The sequence below is a fragment of the Squalius cephalus genome (genome assembly GCF_949319135.1).
Source record: "Squalius cephalus genome assembly, chromosome: 24".
NCBI lineage: Eukaryota > Metazoa > Chordata > Actinopteri > Cypriniformes > Leuciscidae > Squalius > Squalius cephalus.
In genome coordinates this window covers 12,441,004-12,466,782 of record NC_137145.1, presented here as the reverse complement: position 1 = coordinate 12,466,782, position 25,779 = coordinate 12,441,004, and the positions used below count along the sequence as shown (strand labels likewise).

Sequence of the window (25,779 nt, the reverse complement as noted above, 5' to 3'; positions counted from 1 at the left end):
TGCTGTATGGATTCTCCATGTAAAGCCACCGCTCGCCTCTCTTCCTTCTGGTCGGACTTCACAGAAGGACACGCGCCGCAGGGCAGCTGGTGACTGCGCGGATGATCAACAGAATCTCTGACAGAATTGATATGACATCAAACGTGTCTGGCAGATGTGCACAATGGTGGATTTGGGTGCTAACGAATGTAGCAAGCACAGATTAATTGTGCGCCACGGCCTATTCAGTAGGAGTGAATGTGAGAAATGTTATCTATTCTGTGAGATGATAGGGAAGGTTAATTGATGCATTGTAGCAATGGCCCTTTTTATAGAGAACTAATTACGCATCCTCACGCTGGCTTGATGTTGATGTAAATAACCAATTAAGCGAAACATTTAAAATATCTCGCAACCAGCTATGTATAATTCGTAGCATTCACAAGTTTTATCTTTTAAAGGTTGCCTTCAAAAACATTCATCAAGGATTTTTGACTAAAAAAATAAAAAAAATAAAGTTTTTTTTTTTTGTGTGTGTGTTATTTTAAATATGGTTTCCTAAAGCAATAGTTCAACCAAAACTTAAAATGTAAAAGCAGTCTTTACAACTCATACATTGTGTGTGAGCTCCTCCATCATTTTAAGCTTGAAACACAATTTTTTCAAGTTTTTTTTTCGCACCTGAAAAAGTAAAGTCTGCTTTCTAATGGTATAATTATGATGTTCCTATTATGATAATGTGCATTTGTTAATTATTATGTTTATACACCAAACAAATTGACAAGATAATTTAAATGGTGCACTGTAAAAAAAAGGAAAAAAAAAAAAAAGAAAGTACAATCCACTTGGATTTTTAAGTAATTTCAACTTAATTAAAATTAAACTGACTTAAAAATTAGTTGAATCTTATATAAATTATTTGTGGAATATGTGTGGAACCTGATAATGTCAAATGTCTTATGTTACCAGTAAAAAGTGGCATACATCATTTTAAATATATCTAGTCATTGACAGAGTGCAAGCATATTCGTCAAAAATAATTTAGTTTTCAGAATCATGAATATTTTTATTCTAGTGTCACCATTGTACTGTGCATTGGGTTACCAGCAAGTCCAAGCCTATTCATTTACACCCACATTTATACCAACTTTTTACTGTTTTAATCAACAGTACATGTTTTGTTAACCTTTAGAGAATCGCAATTATATCATATCATGAGTTCAGTATCGTGATATGTATCGAACCGTGACATGAGTTGTTATAGTTATTGTCCTTGGTGTGCACAGTACAGTATTCGGGGCGATGACTTTGTGCGACAAACAGAATTACATTTTAGTCGCTATTACACATCAGTTTAGCCAGAACGGGAGAGAGAGAGAGAGAGAGAGAGAGAGGGAACTCCAAATGGAGGTCCAGAGGTGAGCTGCTAAAGTGGGGAGCTTTCACTGGCTTCAGTTCATCTCACCTTTGAGAGATTGCCCTTTTACCCCTCTTTCCACTTGAGCAGTGAAAGGCTTCAAATGCCTCCCACACATCTTTACTGTGTCCAGCTGAAAGCGGGCGAAAGGGTCAGGTGGAGAATAACACACTGTGATTTGAGTAGGTTTGGAGTACGTAAGAGAGAGACAGTGTCCAAAGGCATCTGTGGGACACTTGTATGGGATTTGTAAAAAAAAAATTCAGGTCAAGTAATAAGATTTTTTTTCCCCACAGAAAGCATGTAGGCTCCATGATATGACATATTCTGAGTAAAATACAGCATTCGGTGGGGAATATAATTGTGTTGATGCAGTTATTGACAGCTGATTGCTGTATGTCATGTCAGTCAGAAATGGGTGAAAAAAGCATCAGACAGTGAAGAAAATGTGTCTCGTGTGGAAATGCTTTGAACTTGACTGCAGAGTTGCGCTTTGCAGCTCGAAAAACTGTTGTTCAGATCTTGGATAAATTATGCGCGGAAAGTGAGCAATGCGATAATACTAAACCGCTGCTATTATAATCACTGAAGCTGTCAGTCACTGTAAGTTTCCACAAGTTCACACCACTGCTTGTACATCTCAGAAGGAGCTCACTGACTGTCCGTGTATAGAGTTCTGCACTCCCATTATAATCAACAACTCTACACTGCACAATAAATCTTATTGATTCTAGTTTGTCAGATCACTGGCTTGCAGTGTTATATTGCGCCTAACAAAGGACTCCGATGCTTCCGTTTTTGGTTCTAAATTTCGTTTTTGAGTATCTAGTGACGTTTCTTCAGCACTCCCTTTCCACCACGATCAGAAGTGATGCATAAAACACGCATCTGGTTCAAACTGCTTGAAACTGGTTGTCATTACTACGGCCTGTGTCTGTGATTGGTTACAATGTTTAGCTGCTCAAAAAAGACAACATGTTTCACATTGAGAAAGTTTAAAAACACTCAAAACATGGTATGGATAATTCAGTTATTTCAATTTCTTTTGAATATGTGTAATTAATTATTTGTGTTTTGATAGAAAGTATCTGACATAAAGTTAAACCACCGATTATTTGTATCGGCAGATGTTTTCTAAGTAAATCAATATTGGTAAATTTATACATTTCAATGCATCCCTAGAAATATTATTGGGCAGGACTTGATTTTATCCAAAGAGATTTAATTGGATAATGTTTATATTTTGTGATTTTTTTTTTTTTCATTGGTAGACATTTTTTTCTCCACATGGCCTTGATTATGTCAGCAGAATATTATAAGATTATATAAAAAAAATGTTTACCCCTTTTAAAATGACATGCATTGATGAATTGTCCACACTTTTATTTGATATTTTCTGTGAATAAGCTTTATATGTTCAAGGAAACCAGGAATGAAACATGTTATGATAAACTCTGTGTCTTATTTGTTATACAGTACTTACATTATACATTCAACCTTGAAGTACTAAACATTCCTATAATCGCCACTGTAGACAGCTGGGTTTTTTCTTCTTTTCATTTTACCTTAAATACATCTAGAGAGAGGTAAACAAGAATGTGGATTTAAACAGACAAGGAGCAGATATCAACAATGTGTCTGACAGCTTTGTGTGATATTGTTTGTGTGAGTGAAATCGAGAGACATTATGTGTGACAGTGCATGTATCTGTGACACTGTGTGTGTGCGCATGTGTGACTAGAAGCCTGAATACCTTCAAAGCCTAATGAGGCTGTATATCATCACAGCGTCTCCAGTTCGATCAATCCACAGGCGGGTCCGATGTTCTGTGTGTCTGAACCTGCTCTTATCAGCCAAACACACTGGAGCACGACCGCACAGTCCAACCCCTCGGTTCAATACCGAGCCCAAATTCTCTTTATTTTCTGGCAGATAAAGGTGCGGTTGGAGCATGAAATTTTGAGCCCTTTTTCCCATTATTGAAGGTGTAATTTTGTGATTACACATATTAGATCTTCATGGCCGGTGCGTTTCAATAGTCAGCACATTGGCTGTAAAGAAAACTGCCTTGATGAGTTTCACTAATTGCTGATTTAGATTTATTGATTAGTTCCAGAGTTAATTTTCCCCTCTTAATTTGCACATTGAATATATTTTGTATTTGTTCTTGAGTATGCAACACAACAATAGCAAGTGGTTCATTTTAATTACAAATTAGAAGAATAGTTTGCCAAAAAACTGATGACTTAACTGATGGTCATCATGTGAGTGAATGTTGCAGATCCTCTATTGTATTGTTGTCCAGATGATTTGTAATGTAAAATTATATGCAATATAGTTTTATGTTGCTTTAAAGTAGGGGTGCACAATATTGGTACCAATTCAGTTATCAGCCAATATTTGAGATTTCTTTTTATGATCATGTATCGGTATTGGCTGATATTGTATTTTAAATTGTGCATGCTCTATTATTCTCAATTTAGATTACATTTGCCATAATCTAATGTTCACTTAATGATATAAAAAAATTAAAAAAAATAAAAATACACTAATAATTTAATAATACCAATAAAGGTTTGACTATGAATATCCATTTTTTTATTTCCTGTACATTATAATGCTGTGATTCCAAAATTCACTTTTAGCATTTAAAATGATTGATTTAAATTTTTTGCTGTTTTATTCATTAAAAAAAAATAATTAAGATTTATAATGTGTCATTTATATATATTAAATATTAAATATTAATATCAGAGAAAATGATCACAAACATTTTGGGTGAACTACTGTATTCCTTTCATTACCATTCCATTCCCTAATAATAAGCCCCTGAACAATGTTCTCTGCTCAAATCTGACCATTTTCACCCAAAACATATCAGAACAAAGATAAAGGTTTGTGCTTTTTTTGTGTCGCTGCTGGAAAAACAGACAGGAAGTTGCACTCAACCACAGTAACAGTCAGCATTGTGAATACAAGTCTCCTTTATCTATCTGCCTATAAGAGCACTATTTTCTTCCCGAAGAAAATACTAAATGTATAGGCATTGTTATTTGGCTGCACTGGACAATTTCAGATCTTTTTCATTTTCTGACTATAAACAGTCTTTTCCTGCAGCATGTTCAGCCACCAGATGTGCCACCAGTCCAAGGTTAACCTCTGTGCCTCCATAATGTCCTTGGACAGATAATATGAGCATCAGTGATTCTGTGCAGAGATGGGCTTCTGACTTTCCCGTCCCCGAAGGAGGAATTAGGTTTAATTATCATGCATCTTGTTTTAATCGAAATGTGCTAAACATTATATAAAATTCAAGTGAATGAATGGCAATCTAAATAGTCACTTATTTTCTTATTTTTTAACACACCCTTTGTGTGTGTGGTCCTGGTAAACCCTATGTTATGGGGACAAATTGTGCCAACATTTTTTGGTTCCCATAATGAAAACAGCTTATAATTCATACTAAGTGATGTTTTTTTTTTAATTTTTTTTTTAGAAATGTAAAAATACAGAACGTTTTCTGTGAATACAGTATAAAAAAATAATTTTCTATGGAATGTCCCCCATAAAACATTAAAACCCCACAAGACAATGAGAAATGATTGGGGAAAGATTTAATCATAGCCTCCGAAGAGCGTGTGATTGGATTGGCTTTTCAGAAAGATCAATTAGAACCTGCATTTTTGTGTCCATTATGTGTGTGTATGTGTGCTGTGTTATGCTTTTGCGGTAAAACCCCACATTGTAATCTACACTATTCTGGAGCTAACAGAATATTGTAAATTGCTAATTTCAAGTGTCTCTTTTTCGTGTTTTTAGTGATTCAGCTCGGTTAGAATAATACCATATAATAATAATAATAATAATAAAGGAATTACACTATAGGTTACACCTTACATACTTTTGCAATCAGAGATGTATTTATCAGGCACAAAAACAATAAGGATTGAGATGACAAGCTGGTTCACCCAAAAATTACAATTCTGTCCTCATTTACTCATGTCATTCCAAACCTCTAACTTTCTTTCTTTTGCAAAACACAAAAGAAGATATTTTGAAAAATGTTGGTAAGCAAACAGTTTGGTACGGAGTCACTAAAGGGACATAGTGATGGGAAAATATGAGAAGGGAGGACAACATATATTTAAATGCTTTTGCGTTCTCTCACAAAAGTTTTGCAATCCCCCCAAAAAATGTACATTCGCATTGCGTTCCCCCGAGATACTGTGCATTCGCTTGCAAATAACTTAAAACTTTTGGTTATTTGATCAGCAAATTGTTTATTTACATGCATGAACAGATGCACTAAAATTAATCAGACTTTCCAGTGATGCATATGAAATAGGATTTTGAATAATGCTTCAGTTCACTTGGCTGTAAAGTTAAGTGTTAAATGACACATAACTCACTGAAAAAAGTATCTAAATTACTGGAAAAGCTTCATGGCAGTAGAGCTACTGAACAAATTAGCCACATTTAGTTAGTTATTCCCAAACACTAAGAATAATAATAGAACCAAACATACCACAGCAGGAAATTACAGCAGCCAATGAAGCTCTCAATAACCAGATTGGATGTAAAAGCATGGCAAGATATAAATGAGTTCAATAACTAAGCTAGACATTAGACTATATCGAAACATTGTGTTATGTGTATCGCACTAATTAGATAAAGCTAGGACATTCTGCCATTATAGGGCTGATAGAGAAGCACGCTGGAATGGATTTCTGCTCAATTGTTTTGTGGCTGCATTTACAAATGCAATGAATTAAAAACTAATTGCATCACAGAAAGATTGTATACATGTAGATTTTATTAATCATGTGCAATAGAGGAACCTGTATATGCTAAGGAGATCTGAATTGAAATCAATTTAATTGAATGTAGTTGCTGATAAATGAGACGCTGATTGCCGATATTCATTAGATTCAGGATTCTGAGGTCATTATCTTAAAGTGTGTTTTGCTCATACTCTAAAGTCTTTTTGTTGATTTAATGATTCGTTTTTAATACAAATATAATTGCAGTATGAGTTGATGTGTTTTCTTAGTGCTGAAAGTATTCAAGTAACATCACTATTGGACAGGGGTTAAATCTGCCCCTGACTCGGGTACTTGACTCCGGTCTTGACACTCCATAGCAGCTATAATTTCAGTTCCAATTCATTTGTGTAGCACTTTTCCCAATACCCAATGTTCCAAATCAGACTTAAACAGTGAATAGTGGCCAGTAAATAAGCCAAGGGTGATATTAGCCAGGAAAATGTCCCTTAGATGGTTAGACAGAATGAGGAGGAAGACACCTTGTGTGGAAAACTAGAATAGTCTCCCGGTTTCCCTCAGAGTAGTTTCAGCAGAATCTGAATTTAAATCTAAGCTAAAAACATAGCTTTTTGTTTCCTCTTTCCATCACATTACGGTCTATATAGTGTACATGCACTTTTCTATGTTTGTAATGTTTATTTTAGTATGGTTTGTACAGCACAGTGGTCGACTACTGTTATTTTTAATGCTTTAGAAATATAATTTTATGGGTTGGTTGATTGATTGATTGATTTGGTTGGACGGTTGGTTGTTTGGACGGTTAGTTGGTTGGACGGCTGGTTATTTGGACGGTTGGTTGGTTGTTTGGACGTTAATTGGTTGGACGGTTGGTTGTTTGGACGGTTAGTTGGTTGGTTGGTTGTTTGGACGGTTAATTGGTTGGATGGTTAATTGGTTGGACAGCTGGTTATTTGGACGGTTGGTTGTTTGGGCGGTTAGTTGGTTGGACGGTTGGTTGTTTGGACGGTTGGTTGTTTGGACGGTTAATTGGTTGGACGGTTGGTTGGTTGTTTGGACAGTTAATTGGTTGGACGGTTGGTTGTTTGGACGGTTAGTTGGTTGGACGGTTAATTGGTTGGACAGCTGGTTATTTGGATGGTTGGTTGTTTGGACGGTTGGTTGGTTGTTTGGACGTTAATTGGTTGGACGGTTGGTTGTTTGGACGGTTAGTTGGTTGGTTGTTTGGACGGTTAATTGGTTGGATGGTTAATTGGTTGGACAGCTGGTTATTTGGACGGTTGGTTGTTTGGGCGGTTAGTTGGTTGGACGGTTGGTTGTTTGGACGGTTAATTGGTTGGATGGTTAATTGGTTGGACAGCTGGTTATTTGGACGGTTGGTTGTTTGGGCGATTAGTTGGTTGGACGGTTGGTTGTTTGGACAGTTGGTTGGTTGTTTGGACGGTTAATTGGTTGGACGGTTGGTTGGTTGTTTGGACGGTTAATTGGTTGGACGGTTGGTTGTTTGGACGGTTAGTTTGGTTGGACGGTTAATTGGTTGGACGGCTGGTTATTTGGACGGTTGGTTGGTTGTTTGGACGGTTGGTTGGTTGTTTGGACGTTAATTGGTTGGACGGTTGGTTGTTTGGACGGTTAATTGGTTGGATGGTTAATTGGTTGGACAGCTGGTTATTTGGACGGTTGGTTGTTTGGGCGGTTAGTTGGTTGGACGGTTGGTTGGTTGGTTGGTTGGTTGGTTGTTTGGTCGGTTAATTGGTTGGACGGTTGGTTGGTTGTTTGGACGGTTAATTGGTTGGACGGTTGGTTGTTTGGACGGTTAGTTGGTTAGTTGGTTGGTTGTTTGGACGGTTAATTGGTTGGACGGTTGGTTGTTTGGATGGTTAGTTGGACGAACCAAGCATGGGAAGCCAAAATTAAACAAAATACTTTCAAGCTTATCGTCACTGTCGGGCGGAAACCTTATGTGTCCAAGATTGCTACTTTTCAGGAAATGTACTTTTCAGTATTTTTTACATACTTAAACACTGTGTTGTCAACATTGATATTTCGGCTTTATTAATGGTTGTCAGACACTCGCATGTGTCATTATAATATTAACATTTTACCAAAATCAAGCTCAAATGGAGTTACAAGGTTTTTGAGCGAATGTCAGAGATTTGTGTTTTGTCCGTAATTAGAACGGCCGCATCTGTGGTAGTAAGTTCTGTATTAGTAGTAGTATTGACAATAACCATGATATTTAAAAAAAATATAATGTTTAAATGATTTCTACTTTTCCGAATGTTTCCGAAAGTCACTTAGATAGATGTTGAATTGCAAACTACAAAAATGGTTCTAGTTACTAAGGATTTCTTCCTTTACACTCTAATGAATGAGGTCACCCATTATATTATATGACTAATTATGTCTTAATTAGCATATGTCACTCTGTTAGATTAGATAAAAAATTAATCACTGTACTTTTTTAACTTCACATTGAGAAAAAACGATATAGTCCAATAAATACAAACAACAGGCCAGGAGGCGCCTATTATGTAGAAAGTCACAATTCCGGTTATGGAAATAGAAACCTTTACTGAAGATAAGAGATAAGAATATTTCAAATTAGCTGCTTTTTTATGTGCAAAATTATAATAAGAAAGGTCATTTAATTTCGATAGTACGTTGGCAATCAGAAATGTCCTCATAAGGGACGAGCAGAGGCTGAAGGGGAGACGATATGCAATATATCTAAATGAATCATGCGTTGTTTGATCCGTGGCTGATATTAGATTTCCCCCTCTCTTATTATTGGTCCTCCCTGAATTGGGCGAGTGATATAAACACTGATGACAGCTTTAGTGCCGCAGACTCTGTGCATTTACGCCTGACCTCGATGCGCTGTTGCTCAGGGAATACGAGAAGTGTCTAGCTGATAAAGCCTCCTGCAATATTTACATTTTTTTTTTTTTTTTTTTTATGCAGCCACAGAAACTGAATCATAATGTACTTTCTGGGCCACGTTTGGAAGAGAGTGGCAGTGTTAGAAGTAGTCTACTGCATAGAACCCCGCACAAAAAAAAAAGCATAAATATGATGATGAAAGAGAACCTGGTGGTGCTGCATGTGACATATCTCTGTTTCTAATGTCCGCCCTTGAAGGGAGGGAGGCAGATATGGAAAGCCAACGGAGAAGGGTGAGAGAAAGTAAGGTTGTATGCTGGTAAATCAAAGAGGGAGAGGGGAATTGTAGGTTATCGAAACAAGTAGTTTCCAGCCACATGTAATTCACCCCACGGATGATGACTTTCATAGCTCTGGACCTGTATTCGATCCTGTGGGGATCGGTAAATCTGTCAGAGAGCAAGTAAACTTCATTCCCCCCTGTAATCTCATTTGCCTTTGATGACAGCGGTGCATCACATGACGCTGGCGGTTTGGCAGCCACCGACCACACATCAGCTAGGCCTACTGCTACAGCCACAAAAAAATCACATTATCCATTCCAGAAATCCATTATCAGCATTTCTTTTTTTTTTTATGTGAAATGTGTTATCTAGGAGTGTTTTAAGGCCTAATGGAGTCCTTATCTTTATTTTGCTCTGGATTTGATACAATTCATTTAAAAAAAATGTTGGTAATTACATGCTGCACTGGAGGTTTCTCCACAAATCGGTTAATGCATTTACATATCCACGGCTTTTGTGAAAAAAGGAATGTGAGTTTGTATTTGTGTAGCTACCTTTAGAGTTAAAGGTACAGTACACACACACACACACACACACACACACACACACACACACACACACACACACACACTCTCTCTCTCTCTCTCTCTCTCTCTCGCTCTCTCTCTCTCTCTCTCTCTCTCTCTCTCTCATTCTTGTACATCTATCTTTATGAGGACATTCATTGACACAATGCAATCTTTAGCCGCTTACCCTAACCTTACCCATCACAACCCGAACCCTAACCCGAACCCTAACCCGAACCCTTACCCTAAACTTACCCTTAACCTAATTATAACCTTATCCCTAAAACCAAGTCTTGACCCTAAAACAGGCCTTTAAAGGGGTCTCAGAAAGTGAGGACCGGCCAAATTGTCCCCACTTTACTCTCTTTGTCCTCACTCCAATGGTCTAAAACTCAAACTGGTCCTCACAAAGATAGTTGTACAAGCACACACGCACACACACACACACACACACACACACACACACACACACACATGTCTGGTTCACTATCTTTGTGGGGACTCTCCATAGACGTAATGGTTTTTATACCGTACAAACTGTACATTCTATCCCCTTACACTGCCCCTGCCCCTAAACCTACCCATCACAGGAAACATTCTGCATTTTTACTTTCTCAAAACAACTCATCCTGTGTGATTTATAAGCCTTTTGAAAAGTGGGGACCGCTGGCTGGTCCCCACAATGTAGGTGATCTCAGGTTTTACTATTCTTATGGGGACATTTGGTCCCCACAATGTAATATAAACAAGGGCACACGCACACACACACACACACACACACACACACACACACACACACGCACACACACAAGATATTTTGAAGATTCATTTTTAACTGTTTCAGTCTATAGATTTAATTAATTTTGTTATATGTTCTGTTTTAAAGTTGTAGTAATTTTGCTGTGTTTTGTGAGTTTTATTAGTTTTGTTTTTAATTTGTTTTAGTTTTTAATTTGTTTAAGTTTGAACCCAAACGAAGATATTTTGGAGAATATGGGTATTCTTTGGGTATGGGTATGACTTCCATAGTATGAAAAAAAAAATACTATGGAAGTCAATGGGGTCCATCAACTGTTTGGTTACCCATGCACTTCAAAATATCTTCTTTTGTGTTCAGCTGAAGAGAGAAATTCTTACAGGTTTGGAACAACTTGAGGGTGAGTAAATGATGACAGAATTTTCATTTTTGATCCCTTTAATCAAAAGGAAAAATAGAAATGTTGCCTTTGCAACTTTTGTTGTTTTGGACTCCATTCACTATTATTGTATCAGGTTTGGTAAAAAAAAAATAAAAAAATTATAATTTCCATTTTGTATATATATATATATATTCTTTGTGTTTCAAGGAAGAAAGTTGTACAAAGTTGTTTGGAAAAACAGTCATTTTTGTGTGTACTATCCTTTTAATGGTTTGTTCAAATCCTGGCTGTCGTGTGCAACAGTGACTGAGTCCTTTCGGCCAAATAAAGGGCTTAAACATAGACATCTTCATGGGAAATTTTTCTTATTTATTTCTTCAAAGGAAGAGTTGACATTTTGAGCTAATCAGGGGATTGTTCGAAATAGCATAATTGGATCCTTGGGCTTCAATTTATAGCCGTACATCCAAATGCAGTTTTAGGAAAAGTTGAGTGTCTCTCCAGGTAATACTCTAAAATGTATTACCAAGTGTCACTTTGTTTCACTTTCATCACACAGAAAAAACGTTCTGTTCATTTTAAAGTCTTTGAATGCCATTCGCCTCAAACAAATGCGTGTTGAAAAGAAAAGGGATAATTACAGTTGGTATTTGTGAAGAAAACACAAATGTCTTGGGTTGATAATTTGTCTGGAGGCATATCTAATATGACAAGTCTATTTAAGTTGCTGCTGTGAATCCAATAGGAACATCTCATTACAGTCTAGCGTGCTCTTTCCCACCGAGGAGGATCACCATGGCGATTAGACAGAGAGCGCGAGAGCGAGCAAGCACATCATGTTTTGCATTAGTGAGAGACGTTGTCTACACAGCAATTTAATGCACTTGAGATCTCCTTTAAGTCTTTAAATGACTTTGTGTCATTTTAGAACATTTCTCAGATTGAATTGAGTAAACAAACAGACAAGCCTGTAACAAGGTCAACTCGAAGCAAATGTGCTGCTTCATAATATTTACCATAACTTTTTAATTATCATTTAGAACTGTATACACGCACACACACACGCGCACGCACGCGCATAGACAATTAATCAAATTGGTCCAAATTGATAGTAAAAACTTAAATTGGTTAAAAAATTTCTATTTCAAATAAATGCTTTTTTTTTTTATTCATGAAATTCCTGAACAAAAAATTCCGGGGAAAAAAAGTATCACGATTCCTATAAAATATTAAACAGTACAATTGTTTGTAGCATTGATAATAAAAAGAGCAGTTATACATGTCACAGTCATGTTCAGTTTCAGTTCTTGGGTTTTCTGTTTGTTTTCATTCATCACACGTGTTTCTTTGTTCTAGTTTCCCGCCACTCATCACCATGGACACTAACACTATCATCACAGCTGTTCATCTTTTAGTTAATCATCACTGTGTATTTAAGTTCCTGCAGAGAATGTCTAATATGAAGAGAATTGGCACTCTCTGGTTACTTCCGGTTTCTGGACTGGCTGCAGTAACACGTCTCTGTCCATGCGGGGACGCTCGCAGGCGAGTGCAGAATGAATGGAGATCTATGACGCTATACCCATCAAAATCCACTTTTCTCAGGATATAATTTTTTTTTCTAGTAATTTGAATGTTGTATTCGAAAGGAGATGCAAAGAAATTACACATTGCTGGGTGTTAGATTTTTTAGAGTCACTTATTTGCTTTAAAAGGTCTTTTAAACTAAAGTGTCAATGACGTCATACACATCGTACGACCAGAGATACTGCTTTACGGCAATCCTTCAGTCACTCTGGTGCTTTTGCGCTCTGCACTTTCTTTTCTCTCGAGGCATCGACAACACAGCTGACACAGGTAATACACGTGCTAGACGAGTTTTTGTTTTGTTTGTTTCTGGTCCCGCTTCGGATGCCACGATGCCATCAAGCGGTATCTCTGGTCGTAATCATTCAATTCGTAATCGTTCATTCAACTTTCGACCTATAACCCATGTTGAACTTGCAAAACCTACAATCAAAACTGAGATTTCTCAACGGCAATCGGGTGAAAGAGACAAATTTAGCCGTCTAGCTCCATAGACTCCCATTCATTTTGCACTCATGGGCGATCGCCCCCAGTGGAACTCTGGTGGAACTACAACCACAATTCGGTACAATAGGACTTAATAGGAAGTGCCTAGGCTCTCCGTAGACGGGCTCTGGTTCCTGCCAGTGTTCTGTTCAGTGTCCCGTATTGTTCGTATTGCGCGTTTGCACGCTGGTTCGCATATTGGCTGTCTATTTGGATTTATCTTTATCTTCATCTTCGTCTTCTTTGGATCAGAGCGCTACAATACTAGATTCAACTTATTTTTTAAGTCAGTTTAATTTAATTTAAGTTAAAATGACTTAAACATACAAGTTTATTGTACTTAAACTTTTTTTTTTATCAGTGTACTGCTTCATATTCGTTTGCAATCCAGAATGGCTGAACAACTGAAGGTTTTTTTTTTTTTTTTTTTTTTAACTGCGCCCTCTACTGTACAGGCATGAATTTGCATTTCAAGTGACACACAAGTAACTTTTTTAGGGTGTAATGCAATATTGTAATGCATTAATTTTAAAAGTAACTTTCCACAACACTTATAATCAATGGTGTTTTTCTCACATAAAGATATGTTGCAACCCAGGCTCATTGGAAAAACGTGCCTGTGGCGACATTTCTGCGAAATGGTCAGGACGGGATTTGACACATAGACAACATATGGAACATTTTAATAAGTTTTTAAAGTTATTTTGTTCTTTTTGAAGCTTGATATGCTGTGGTAGACAAGAGTTGCATAGAAATTCTCCATATAGTAAAAAATAACAGCATATGGGGAAACGCATGAGGCTGAGTAAATAATGACATTTTTATTTAGATTTTTGAGAAGAAACATTCATTTTTATATGCATTTCCGTTTCTGATTGTGTATCTCACACTTATTGAGTGACATTACATTTAGTCAAATGCAGTAGAGTCTCCTCAAAACGCTCTCACCACTGCAGACTTTAAATGACAAGACTCCACAGTAACCAGGTAACCAATTTTAACCTGTCAGTTAAACATGTATGAAGAGCGATTGGCTAATCTGTGCTCGTAAATTAAATATGGCTCTGCGGAAAGCCAGATGGCTCCATGGTGTAGAGTTATTCACGGTAATTTAGTCTCTGAATTTAAACCAGTCAACGGAAAATGAGAAGTGTCTTGATTCGCAAAATTCTTCAATGGGTTTCTGTTTGTAAGAGGTGTTGACACAAGATAAGAGTAATTGCCACAAAATGTCTGTGTTGTGTGTAATGAGCGCTATCTCTCTTAAACGTCAATACTTGAGAGACGACTTTCAAGAACAAATACTCTTTCACAGCCTCTGTTTCAAGCAGAACTGATGCTTTGAGGTATTTTGGAATCCATCCCTGCCAACCGGTTTGCAATACACCTTTTGGAATGTTATGCAAATGGAATGCTGTGTTTCATAAAACCACCACAGATGAAAGCGGCCAAAAGCCAGTTTGATGTATAAAACATGAATTACTTTTGATGGTTTCACAGGTGTACAATAGCAGCACATCCTCTATCATTGAGCAAGGCAAACATTTATGCGTTGGTTGCAGACCTGATTATTGCCCTTTGATGTACGATGTCCATTTTTCGGTAGCCTACTTAAATATACTTTTCAAATTATTTTGAATACATTAATCAAAAGGATAAATCTTTTATTATTTTATTTCAATTTTGGAATTCCTCCATGAAAGGAGTAAAAAGATGCACTTTTATTTTCTATTACTTTATTGCACCTCTTCAAAGTGTAGGTAGATCATCATACAAATGCTTCTCTACATTTATAATTCCCATAGTTTATTTTTCATAATAGCCACTATAGTAAACTTCCCCTTTTTAACTATTTTAAATGTTATTTTATTTTTCAGAAGGAAGAAGGATGCGCTTTTATTTTCTATTACACCTGAATCATTTTCTGCAAGTCTGCGCCTCTTCAAAGTGTTGGTAAATTATAATACAAATGCTTCCCTACGCCTATAATTCCCATTAATCTGATTTTATTTTTCATAATAGCCTCTAGTAAACTTCCCCCCTGCCTCTTAGACTTTATTAAAGATCTTGTGATACACACAATTCCCTTATCAGTGTTTCACAACAGGATTTGACTGGAGCATGAACCATTTCAAAACATTTCAGGCGGATTTGTTTTAATGAACCCAACCTCTGTTCTTGAAGGAGAGATTCTTCGAATGCTCGTATTATTACACTAATTATATCAGTCACTGCTTACCTGTAGTCCTGTCCTTTTCTCATGCTGTTAAAAATAAACATGCTAGCACATTCTTTGAGGTAAACACTTATGTCTTGTTCTTTAATCCATACTATAAACTTGGAAATACCCCAATTGCAGAGTTGTTATTGTTGTATGTTGTTACTGCACCATCATAAAATCCTGATGTGGTTTTATACTATAACAGTATACTTGTTGGACAGCTGTGAATTAAAACCCCGGAGCAGGATGACACGGTCAAGGTTTTGTGTCCTTTATTACATTTTGTTTTAAATGCCCAGGGCATTATATATGCATATGTTCCTATAATTACTGCACACTGTAAACAGTTTGTCAGCAAAAGTGCATCTGTGTCGAAAAATTGATGCTTGCATTTGTGCAAGCCAGTAGTCAGTATAAAATCAGACATATAAGAGATGTCAGTCCTGTAGCATACAGGGTAAAAAGAGAATGGGTTGAGTTTAGTTATAGTAACCTGATTTTATCACACATTTAGATTTAGTTGGCTGGATGAGGACCAATGCTGACGATACTGTATTTTATCAGGCGACCTGATCTTAATGAAAGGAACCGTCTATATTTATGGGTTAATTCAATCCCACAAATGACTTTGAAATGCTAAAATGAAATCACTGTGGCACGTTGGAATGACACGCATGATACATAACCAAAAATAGTATAAAAAAATGAATAATACATATAATATTCTAAATGACTGTCTGTCACTTTTGATCAGTTCAATGTATTTTTATTTGAATGTACATGCAGTGTGTGTGTATACATACATACATACCGTACACACACACGTATGATATATAGACTATACAGTATATATGTTAAATCGATCGAAAGAGACAGATAGACATTAATAATGTAACAAAAAATCCCTTTGAATAAGCTAATTATTCAAAGAAGCTTGAAAAAAATGTATCATGGTTTCCTTAAAATATTAAGTAGTATTTCACAATATTTCTGTTTTCTCGCATTCGTTTTTGATCACTTCTTTCAAAAATATTTAAAATGATGTATGTATGTATATATATTATCTCTAAATTATCTGTAATGTAACCCTATATAATGTTTTGAATGATTTAAATCTCAGTTTTCTATGCACATTTTAGTTTTTTGACATTTATTTCTTCAGTTCGATTGGCATTCCAAATATAGAAATAAACCGCAACAACAATAAAAAATAAAACCTCTTTCTCTTCCTTTGGAGACTTGGGAGCTTCACAATGACACTCCAATATAGAACAAGTTAGAGGAAAACGCTGTTAAACAGCAAGGCAAAGACAGAAAACCATTACTAGTGTAAGACAAAGAGGAGTTCAAGCGACATCAATCTCTGTATTGGAAAATAATGGTCACTTCCACCCCAAAGAGTCGAATTGCTCTCGGCTACCAGCTTTTTTCCTCTCTCTCTCTCTCTCAGCCCAGATTATTCAGTTCCGGTGTATAGAGATCTGACCGATCACTCATCAACGTGTCACTATGTGTTAGATGAAGAAAGATACTGATTTAGTGCACTATCCTGAATGTGTACACGTGCAAAAACACACTTGCACAGAGGTGTACCATTACATTCCAGTCGCAAGCCACTTGGAGCTCTCACTTAAACCATAAACACTGTTTTCACAGATGTGTGAGGACACATATTATCTCTCTCAAAGCAGCATTTCAACTTGATTATTGTTTTTCAGCAGTACTCTTAACCCAGGCAATCATGGCTAGATGTTTTGAATGCTGAAGTGGGTTGCGTTTAGCAGGCTAAAGCAAAACACTGAAAATCACAAAAGGCCCTCTATGATATATAACTGAGCTTTCATAGTGACACGATATTACATAGCCAGCAGCATTGCACCAAATCAGCTGGGAGCCCACAAACTGGGAATTGAGCTGTCGTCCCACAAATGTTATTGAAGTGCCGTGCCAATGCACTAAAGTCAACAGTGCCAGCAGGGCAGAGTTTAGTTGAGCTTATGATGTCTATACTGAGTGAAGTTTTACAGCTTTAGTTTATGCAGACATAAAACGTATAGTGGCAAAATGTCCCTGTTGAGAAAACCTTCAGGCTGTAATTTATTTATATAAATGTATCATGGTTTCTACAAACATATTAAGCAGCACAACTGTTTTTAACATTGATAATAGTAAGAAATATTTCTTGAGCAAATCAGCATATTAGAAAGATTTCTGAGTGAGTAATGATGCTGAAAATTCAGCTTTGCCATCACAGGAATAAATACAGTTTTAGAAGATATTCCAATTGAAATCATAATAATATTTCACAATGTTACTGTTTGTACTGTATTTTTTTTTTATCAAAAGAATTTAGCCTTGGTGAAAATGAAAGACTTTCAAAAACATTTCAAACATCTTACCGGCCCAAAACTTGTTGTTAGACTCGAGCTTCTTTTTGATCGAGCCACATGATTGAAACATGTTATTTCAAAATGAAAACATTGAGTTTTAAGTCATGAATATGAATATGTACATGAATTAGAACATTTGAACCCGAAAGTAATTCTATAATTGTTAATTCAATCCCACATACATTCTGAAATGACTACCAAAAGTAGTAAATAATCAAATTGAATTAAGAATATTTCAAATTTTTTATACACAAAATATATAATGGTATGATCAATATATTGTTTTTATATATAATAAGAAGAAATATTTCTGGAGCACCAGATCAGAATGATTTTGGAATAATCGTGTAATCATGTCATCCAGAGAATTCTTATAGGGAAAACAAAAAGGGAAATCTTGAAAGGTGTAAAACAAAGACAGCAAACTCATTTAAATGCGTCACTATACAAATATCAAAATCAACACGAGGGCTGTTCCATAACAATCACTATTAAAACATTAAAGCAAAAAAAAAAAAAAAAAGATCAGCAGCCACAAATAGCTTTTATTTTGAGACTAGTCAACAACAACTGTCAAATTCAAACATTTAATTTTGCTCAATGTGGCACTGATGTAAAAAAAAAAAAAAAAAAAAATACAATATATAGATCTAAATCTATTTGAAATAAAAAATTATTTATATTGGTCAAAAGCAGATGCAGGTGCAACATTTAAAACATGCTAATTATACTACTAATATGTTATACAATATCTAATTTAAACATGAGAGGAAAAATCGGGCAATTATTTAATTGTTGTGTAGTAATTTGTAATGAAAAAAAACAAAAAAACAAAACAAAAAAACTAATAATAATTCATGGTGATGTTGTATCAAGTTAATATTACTATGACACTTTTTGCCCAGCTGATACATATTAACATCTCTCACACACGTAACAGATAAAGTTACATACTGATGATCTTCTGAAGTTCTGCAATGAGACCTTATCATCACAGTCCCCTGGTGGGCCAACTTAAATCTTAAAGGAAGAAGGAGACCATCTGGAGTGCAGAGTGTAAAACCAGCCAAGGAATCAGTCAGATACATAATGCTTAAATTCAGATTCAGTCAGTTAGTCTATCTGTCTCTGTCTATCTGCTAATTCATTCAGCCAGCCAATCAGCAAGTAAGATCATCGATAAATAATAAACAAAATAAACCTTTAAATAGCTAAGTTGCATATGTAGAGCATAATCTGTTGAAAGGAGATGTATGACAGTGCTTGCTTTCGCTTCATGACTTGACTCAATTCTTATAGCACTGCAGAAAAATGAGTCATCCACAAATGTCCTGTGTATGAGGGCTTCGTTATGGTCTGTTAAAACACACTGCTTCACTCATTATTTTATGACAGGGAAATAATATATCTGTATGAATGCCCTCATTTCTGCTCAGAAACCCACAAGTAAAGTTCTAGCATGCAGTTTTAGGCCACTGTCTCGTGTTGAATGTGTGAGGGATCTGAGAGTGATCTATGAGGACACATTGCCACATTTGGCAGTAAGGGTCTGTCTGTCTGACAGGGTAACATGTTGTGTTTCTTGAATTGCTCCTCTTAAAAATACCCTGGACGTTTTTTTTTTTTTTTTTTTTGTCCTTCAGGAGGTAAGGCTTGCTTTTAAATAAGCACCTTTGTGTGAATAGATTATTTATGGTAGCAAGGCTGATAGAAGGTGGTAGCAGCTGGTGTCTGAGAACATTTATGAAATACATACTGGACATTTCATTTTGTGCAGAATCATTGTCCATTCAGATGGTTTAAGCAAACTTCCAAAAAATGATTTATATTTTAGAAAATTAAGTGATTTTAATTAAAGCTCCAATATGTAATATTTTTTCACCACAAGACTGCGCAGTTTCCAACAATAACAAAGGCGAAGCTTGATGACGCTATGAAGGAGGTGACGATGGGAGATGTCGTTTTTAATGCGTTTTCACCATCTAGCAATGTATCTAAATGGAATTAATGAATCATGATCACGGATGAGGTAATTTATTCGTTTTTGTATTACCTGTATGTCTGATCGTATTATTTTATGTCATCATAATTAACTGCAAGGAACGTGAAATGTTATGCTATATTATTACAGGCATGTGGTGTAATTCATATCTATTAAAATCATCTTTACTGTAACTATTACGTTACTTGTACAATAAAAAAAAAATGTATTTGCTTACCTGTCTATCAATACACTCGCGAGAGCAGAGTCTCTGTCAAGTCCAAGATTGTCGCGCAGCTCTCTCCATCTCGAATACGCCTGGCCGATATTTATCCGGGTTTTATTCCTCCGTTTGTCACACAGTCTGCGTGTATCCGAATATGGACGCTTTCGTTTTGTTGGCACTTCAATACTCGCCAAAGAGTAATCGTGATCCATAAAAGCTATAACCATACAGTCTATGGCTATAACGCTATAACCACCACTTCCACATTTGACCATGTGATATTCCGGTGTGGTGGAATATCACATGGTCCACACCGGAAAAAAAAGGATAGTGCGGACATTTCGTCACTGAGAGGCGACATTTCTTTTCCGGGACGGACAGTTATTTAAAATCGGAATTTCTCTGAAATAAAAAATCTTTGGAGACTTTTGAGATATTGTAAGTACACAACTGGAGGAAATATATCACACTGTGCAAGTTATTTTCGGAAATTTTATTACAAAATTGTTACATATTGGAGCTTTAAGCAAGGTAAAAAGGGTTGAAGGGTTTTCAGTTAAAATGTTGTGGCAGAAATCCCTGAATGGCTGTCAAAATTAACGCATTCATTTTGCAAAATTATAAATCTTTTTTTTGTTTAATGTGCCTAATAAACCTGCTGCTGTCTGTATGTAGGCTATATACCAGGCCCGGGGTGGGTAATCGGGAGAATCGGGAGAATTCCTGGTGGGCCGCTTCACTTTTGGGCCGGTCGAGGAATTTTTATTTTTTTTCACATTTGTCACTTTAGTTACATTACACGTTCCGCATTCTGACAGCGCAGCGCGCAGCCTCTGCATGGGTTGTACCATGTGAGGGAGTTCTCCCCTCCCCTCCTATAGAGTTGGTTGGGTCTTTTCCAAAACGTTTTCTCAGGTAGGCTACCGCTGGGCCGGCCCTACCATAACAGTACGCGTCAGGGAGGATGGATGGGAGGAAGAGGCCAGGAGGTATGGAAGCTTGTTTCCGCCACAGAATAAAACATTTTAAAAGATAATTGCGACTTTTTATCTCACAATTGCGAGTTTACATCTCGCAATTCTGACTTTATTTCTCAGAATTGCGAGATATAAAGTCAGAATTGCGTGAAATAAAGTCGCAAATGCGTGTTATAAAGTCAGAATTGCGAGATATAAAGTCAGAATTGTGTGAAATAAAGTCGCAATTGCTTCTTATAAAGTCAGAATTGCAAGATATAAAGTCAGAATTGCGAGATATAAAGTCAGAATTGCGTGAAATAAAGCTGCAATTGCGTGTTATAAAGTCAGAATTGTGAGATATAAAGTCAGAATTGCGTGAAATAAAGTTGCAATTGCGTGTTATAAAGTTGCAATTGCGTGTTATAAAGTCAGAATTGCGAGATATACAGTCAGAATTGCGAGATATAAAGTCAGAATTGTGAGATATAAAGTCAGAATTGCGTGAAATAAAGTTGCAATTGCGTGTTATAAAGTCAGAATTGCGAGATATAAAGTCAGAATTGCGAGATATAAAGTCAGAATTGCGAGATATAAAGTCGCAATTGTGTGAAATAAAGTCGCAATTGCTTCTTATAAAGTCTAAGTGAATTATTATTTAACCTTTACATTATTTGTTGAACCATGGTATTAATACAAACTACACAATAGTAAGAGCTGAACTGTTGCTTCATTTATCTAATTTGGAAAAAGTGCTAATTTGGAATTCCACCATGGAAAAAGTGGGCCGGTCTTGGGCCTGAAACTCCGGGGCTGAAAAGTGGCCCCACTCCAGCCCTGCTATATACAGTCTGTATATCCATACAGACATATGTTGTTTCTATATTATTTTGGAGATTCAATGTGAAAGTATTACAATATAAAAAATATATTAAAAACTTTAATGTTAGGTGCGATTTTATCGTGATTAATTACAGAATAATGTGCGATTAGTTTTATTTTCTTAAATCGATTGACAGCACTAATGCGTGTGTGTGCAGCAGACAGTAGATAAAACAGATAAAGATTATGTATATTTTTTGTATTACAGATCAGAGGGCATACTGTAGGCTACAAAATGATCCGCAAGTAGCATGGTGCACGTGTGTAGCTTCTTAACCCTAAAACAGCACATATATTTTGTAGGTATGTCATCCTGAGACGTAAAGGCGTATATAGTTTAATACGTTAAAAATAGTCTATTTAACGCAATTAACGCTAATGGCCACTAACGCTGTCTGTCATTAATTTTAATCAAAGAACAAAGGGAACAGAGAAAATTACTCACTGCTCTTGACTAAATAACTTTTGTATCTTTAAAAAGGATTAATCTATATTTAATTTATAATTCATGCAGTGAAGACTATTTGATAACTTTAATCAATTTCTGTAAATTTCCCATATAGCACAGGCAAATATGACATTTATTATGGGTTAATGTGAGGATTGTTTTAAGATTAAAAATTAAAAGTTGTTATATTTTTTGAAGCCTAATAAACATTAAAAAAATTGTTAGCTTTCATTTAGACAGTCATTTTGAATGGCTATAATTAATGTAAAAAAAGAAGAAAAAAATCATTGAGGCTACTGTCTTTGTGTTGTTTCTACATTAATTTGGAGATTAATTGTGAAATTATTATATTATAATAGGCCTATATTAAAACTTATAATAACTTATATTAACAACGTAAGTGTTTTTAATTGCGATTAATTGTTGTTCATTTTGTATCGATTTAATATACTGTATGTGTGTGTATGTATATGTATATCACACACACACAATGTCTCAGGATGACATCACACACCCACAACATGTGCTGTTTTAGGGTTAAGAAGCTACACACGCGAACCATGCACACGTGCAACAAAATACAAAACAATCTATATTAAAAAAAAAAAAAAAAATTAAAATATGTGTGTGTGCGTGTTTGTGACGCCCCGACATGTCCTGTATTTTCTCTGTGTAGACATCATTCCCTTCAGTTCTCAAAATATCGGTTATTTGGTTTGTGATTTGTACAAGCAAGCTCAATTTTCTTTTTCGAGAGAGCTACTTTAACCCTTGTGGTGAATGACAGAGGCGGCAATCAGTGAATACCGCTCATGCATTGTATTACTGCATACAATAGCCTCTGATTTGTGCGCTGTGTTTTGCGCTGTACTGGATGGCCCCTGTCCAGCGAGGACGCGGCCGCTGCTGCTATGACAACAGCGCGCGCTTTTCCAACTTGTGCGTGCGATTCACAGCCCCCCTTCCGCGGTTATCCAGTAGGCTCGGAAAGAAAACCGAGCAACGGTCCCACTAGAGGAAGACTTTTTTGTGTTTTGTTTTTTGAGAAGACTGCGTATACTCATGCTGTACTGCATTGAGGAACCACAAACACCCTCCATATCTATTCAGGCACAGCTGGAGTGACATTTTGGCACGTTCATTCGCTGTCAGCTCTACAGCTTTCACTTCTTAAAGTTTGAGTCAGCGTGTCAGCTGGGGGAAAAAAAGATGGATTTTCAGTGCGGATATTAAAGGCAATAGGATTTAAGAAACCAGAACGATTGAGGTCACCACTAAAGTGTACATTTCATTCATACGTTATTTTATTTTACCCCCCTTTTCCATGGCGACGGCACGGCGCGGTCATCGATAAGCGCTCTGTACTAAGTACGCGAGGGATTTTGTTGTCTACCTGGGGAGGAAATCTGGATTAACAGATAAACTGTAATGGATAACTAACGCGTTTCTCTTTTGGACTACTGTGAACGGATTTACACTCTGAAAACTCCGCAGATGAAGATGGTTGTGGCGTCCTGGAGGAGGTGTGTGGTGATGAGTCTCAGACTGCTGTTGTTCCTTCTCCCCGCAGGTCTGCCTGTCCGCAGTCAAGGAGAATCCCAATCCGATAACAAACAGATGGACAATATCACCATCAGACAAGGAGAGACGCTCTTCCTCAGGTAGGCGTGATGTTATGCATTTATCATGCTGTCATGTTCCTGTGTCCTGAGTGGAAAGAGCAGCAGCACTGTCAATTGTTTTCCATGTCCGTTCATTTTTATCGATTTAAAGAAAGAAAGAACTCATGTGGCTGGTAAGCTCTTCAAAATGAGTTGTTATTGTGCGTGATATTCTAAGCTTTTTGGTGCTCACACTCTTGACTATTTCTACCCACTACTTGAAAACTTATGTTGCACTAAATCTTTAATTAAATTCAATATACTGTAGTTCATTTCACTGTTTCAGCCACTTTGAATTTAATTACAAATGAAGAAAATTAAGTTAAAACTTTGAAATCTCATAAAATTACAAATGATATGTGTGGCAAATTAAATGCATGGAAAAAAAGTTGAATTCCAGAATAATGTGAACATTTTAACAGTTCACTGTGCAATATCAGAAAATAGAATATCTTCTTCATGAAGCAGCCAAGAGTCAGAAGTATGCACTAAAGTTTTGACATTTCAATGGCATAAGAACATTGAATATTAGCCATTTTATACTGTATTCAAATGATGTGCATTACGTTCTTTGAGGCCCAGTAGTTCCCAAGTAGCCTACTTTGCACTTTATGTTAGTCTATTAAAACTTCTAAAGGCATTGTTTATTAATTATTTTAAGCAGTTTGTGTGTATCCAACTAATTGTGCTGTGTGTGTGTGTGTGTGTGTGTGTGTGTGTGTGTGTGTGTGTGTGTGTGTGTGTGTGCCATAGCATAGCTTGTGGATAAAATTGTCCCCAAAGTGAGGTAAATGTGACAAAACCTCCCTTCGGGTATGACCTTAATTGGGAAAAAATATACATAGCTAAGTGTGTGTGTGTGTGTGTGTGTGTGTGTGTGTGTGTGTGTGTGTGTGTGTGTGTGTCAGGTTTTGCCTATATTGGGGGAACAAATGTTCCCACAGGGATAATAAAACATGAATTCAGCTACATTGTGGGGACTAGCTAACACTTTCAGTGAGGAAAACAACTTAATGAATATTGCAAGCAATGTCTTAATGAAAATGTAAAAATTGAGAACGTTTTCTGTGAGGGTTTGGTTTAGAGTTAGGAGATGGATAGGGGAGACCGAGGACTGTTGTAACACGGTTAGTTGTAACTGTCAGTTTAACAATTCAGAAAAGAGAGATGGTGAAGTATCATACACTCCCATCACCTTTTTGTGCTCACAGGAGAACTGCATGTGACTGTGTCCAACATTATAGATTTTATGACCAAAAAAAAACTGATTTTCAGAAAGGAAAGTAGTATATATATATTTTTTTTTTGCCTACCAATCATTGTATTATATAATTATTTGACTTAGCCTACATAACCTAAAGTATCTGTTTCTCTAGTTTAATTTGATGTTTTGCATCCATGCTTACTTCAAACCCACATATTAAAAAGTGATGGCTGTTTGGGCTGGGGATAGCTATAAGATTGATTAAAAATGTTACAACCAGCCCCTTATAATGTGGTAAAGCCTACTTTGCAGTTTTTCTATTAAAACTTCTAAAGGCATTGTTTATAATTATTTTAAGCAGTTTGTGTGTATCCAACTAATTGTGCTGTTAAAATGTTACAACAACCAACCCCTTATAGACCTTATGCACCAGAGAAACAAGTGCGCAGCCATCTTAGATGTCTTAACAACAGTCGACCGGGAAGATTTTAAAACGAGCCGTTCATTCATAAATACGCAAGATCGCTGTGACCAGAAGACAAAAGACAACGAGCGCAGCGCTAAAAAGGGGCGAGCTACAGTACATAAGGTCTATAATGAGTCCATTTATCAATCACATCCTCTGTTATGGCACAGTCACATGAGTTTTTTGCCAAAGAAAATTGAATATTAGCCATTTTATACTGTT

General features: G+C 36.4%; 1 protein-coding gene across 9 annotated transcripts in view; it reads left to right on the top strand.

Annotated features, from left to right (window-relative positions):
• ntm (neurotrimin) overlaps positions 1–25,779 on the top strand; it is a 330,112-nt gene that overhangs the window by 189,184 nt on the left and 115,149 nt on the right. For 4 of the 9 annotated variants that reach the window (XM_079860410.1, XM_079860406.1, XM_079860403.1 and 1 more), the window contains exon 2: positions 23,797–23,887. In XM_079860410.1, coding sequence (XP_079716536.1) covers positions 23,797–23,887 — 91 coding nt within the window. Of the gene's footprint in view, positions 1–23,142; positions 23,888–25,779 lie in introns of those variants that run through there. The other 5 variants (XM_079860408.1, XM_079860405.1, XM_079860407.1 and 2 more) reach the window with 3 other exon arrangements.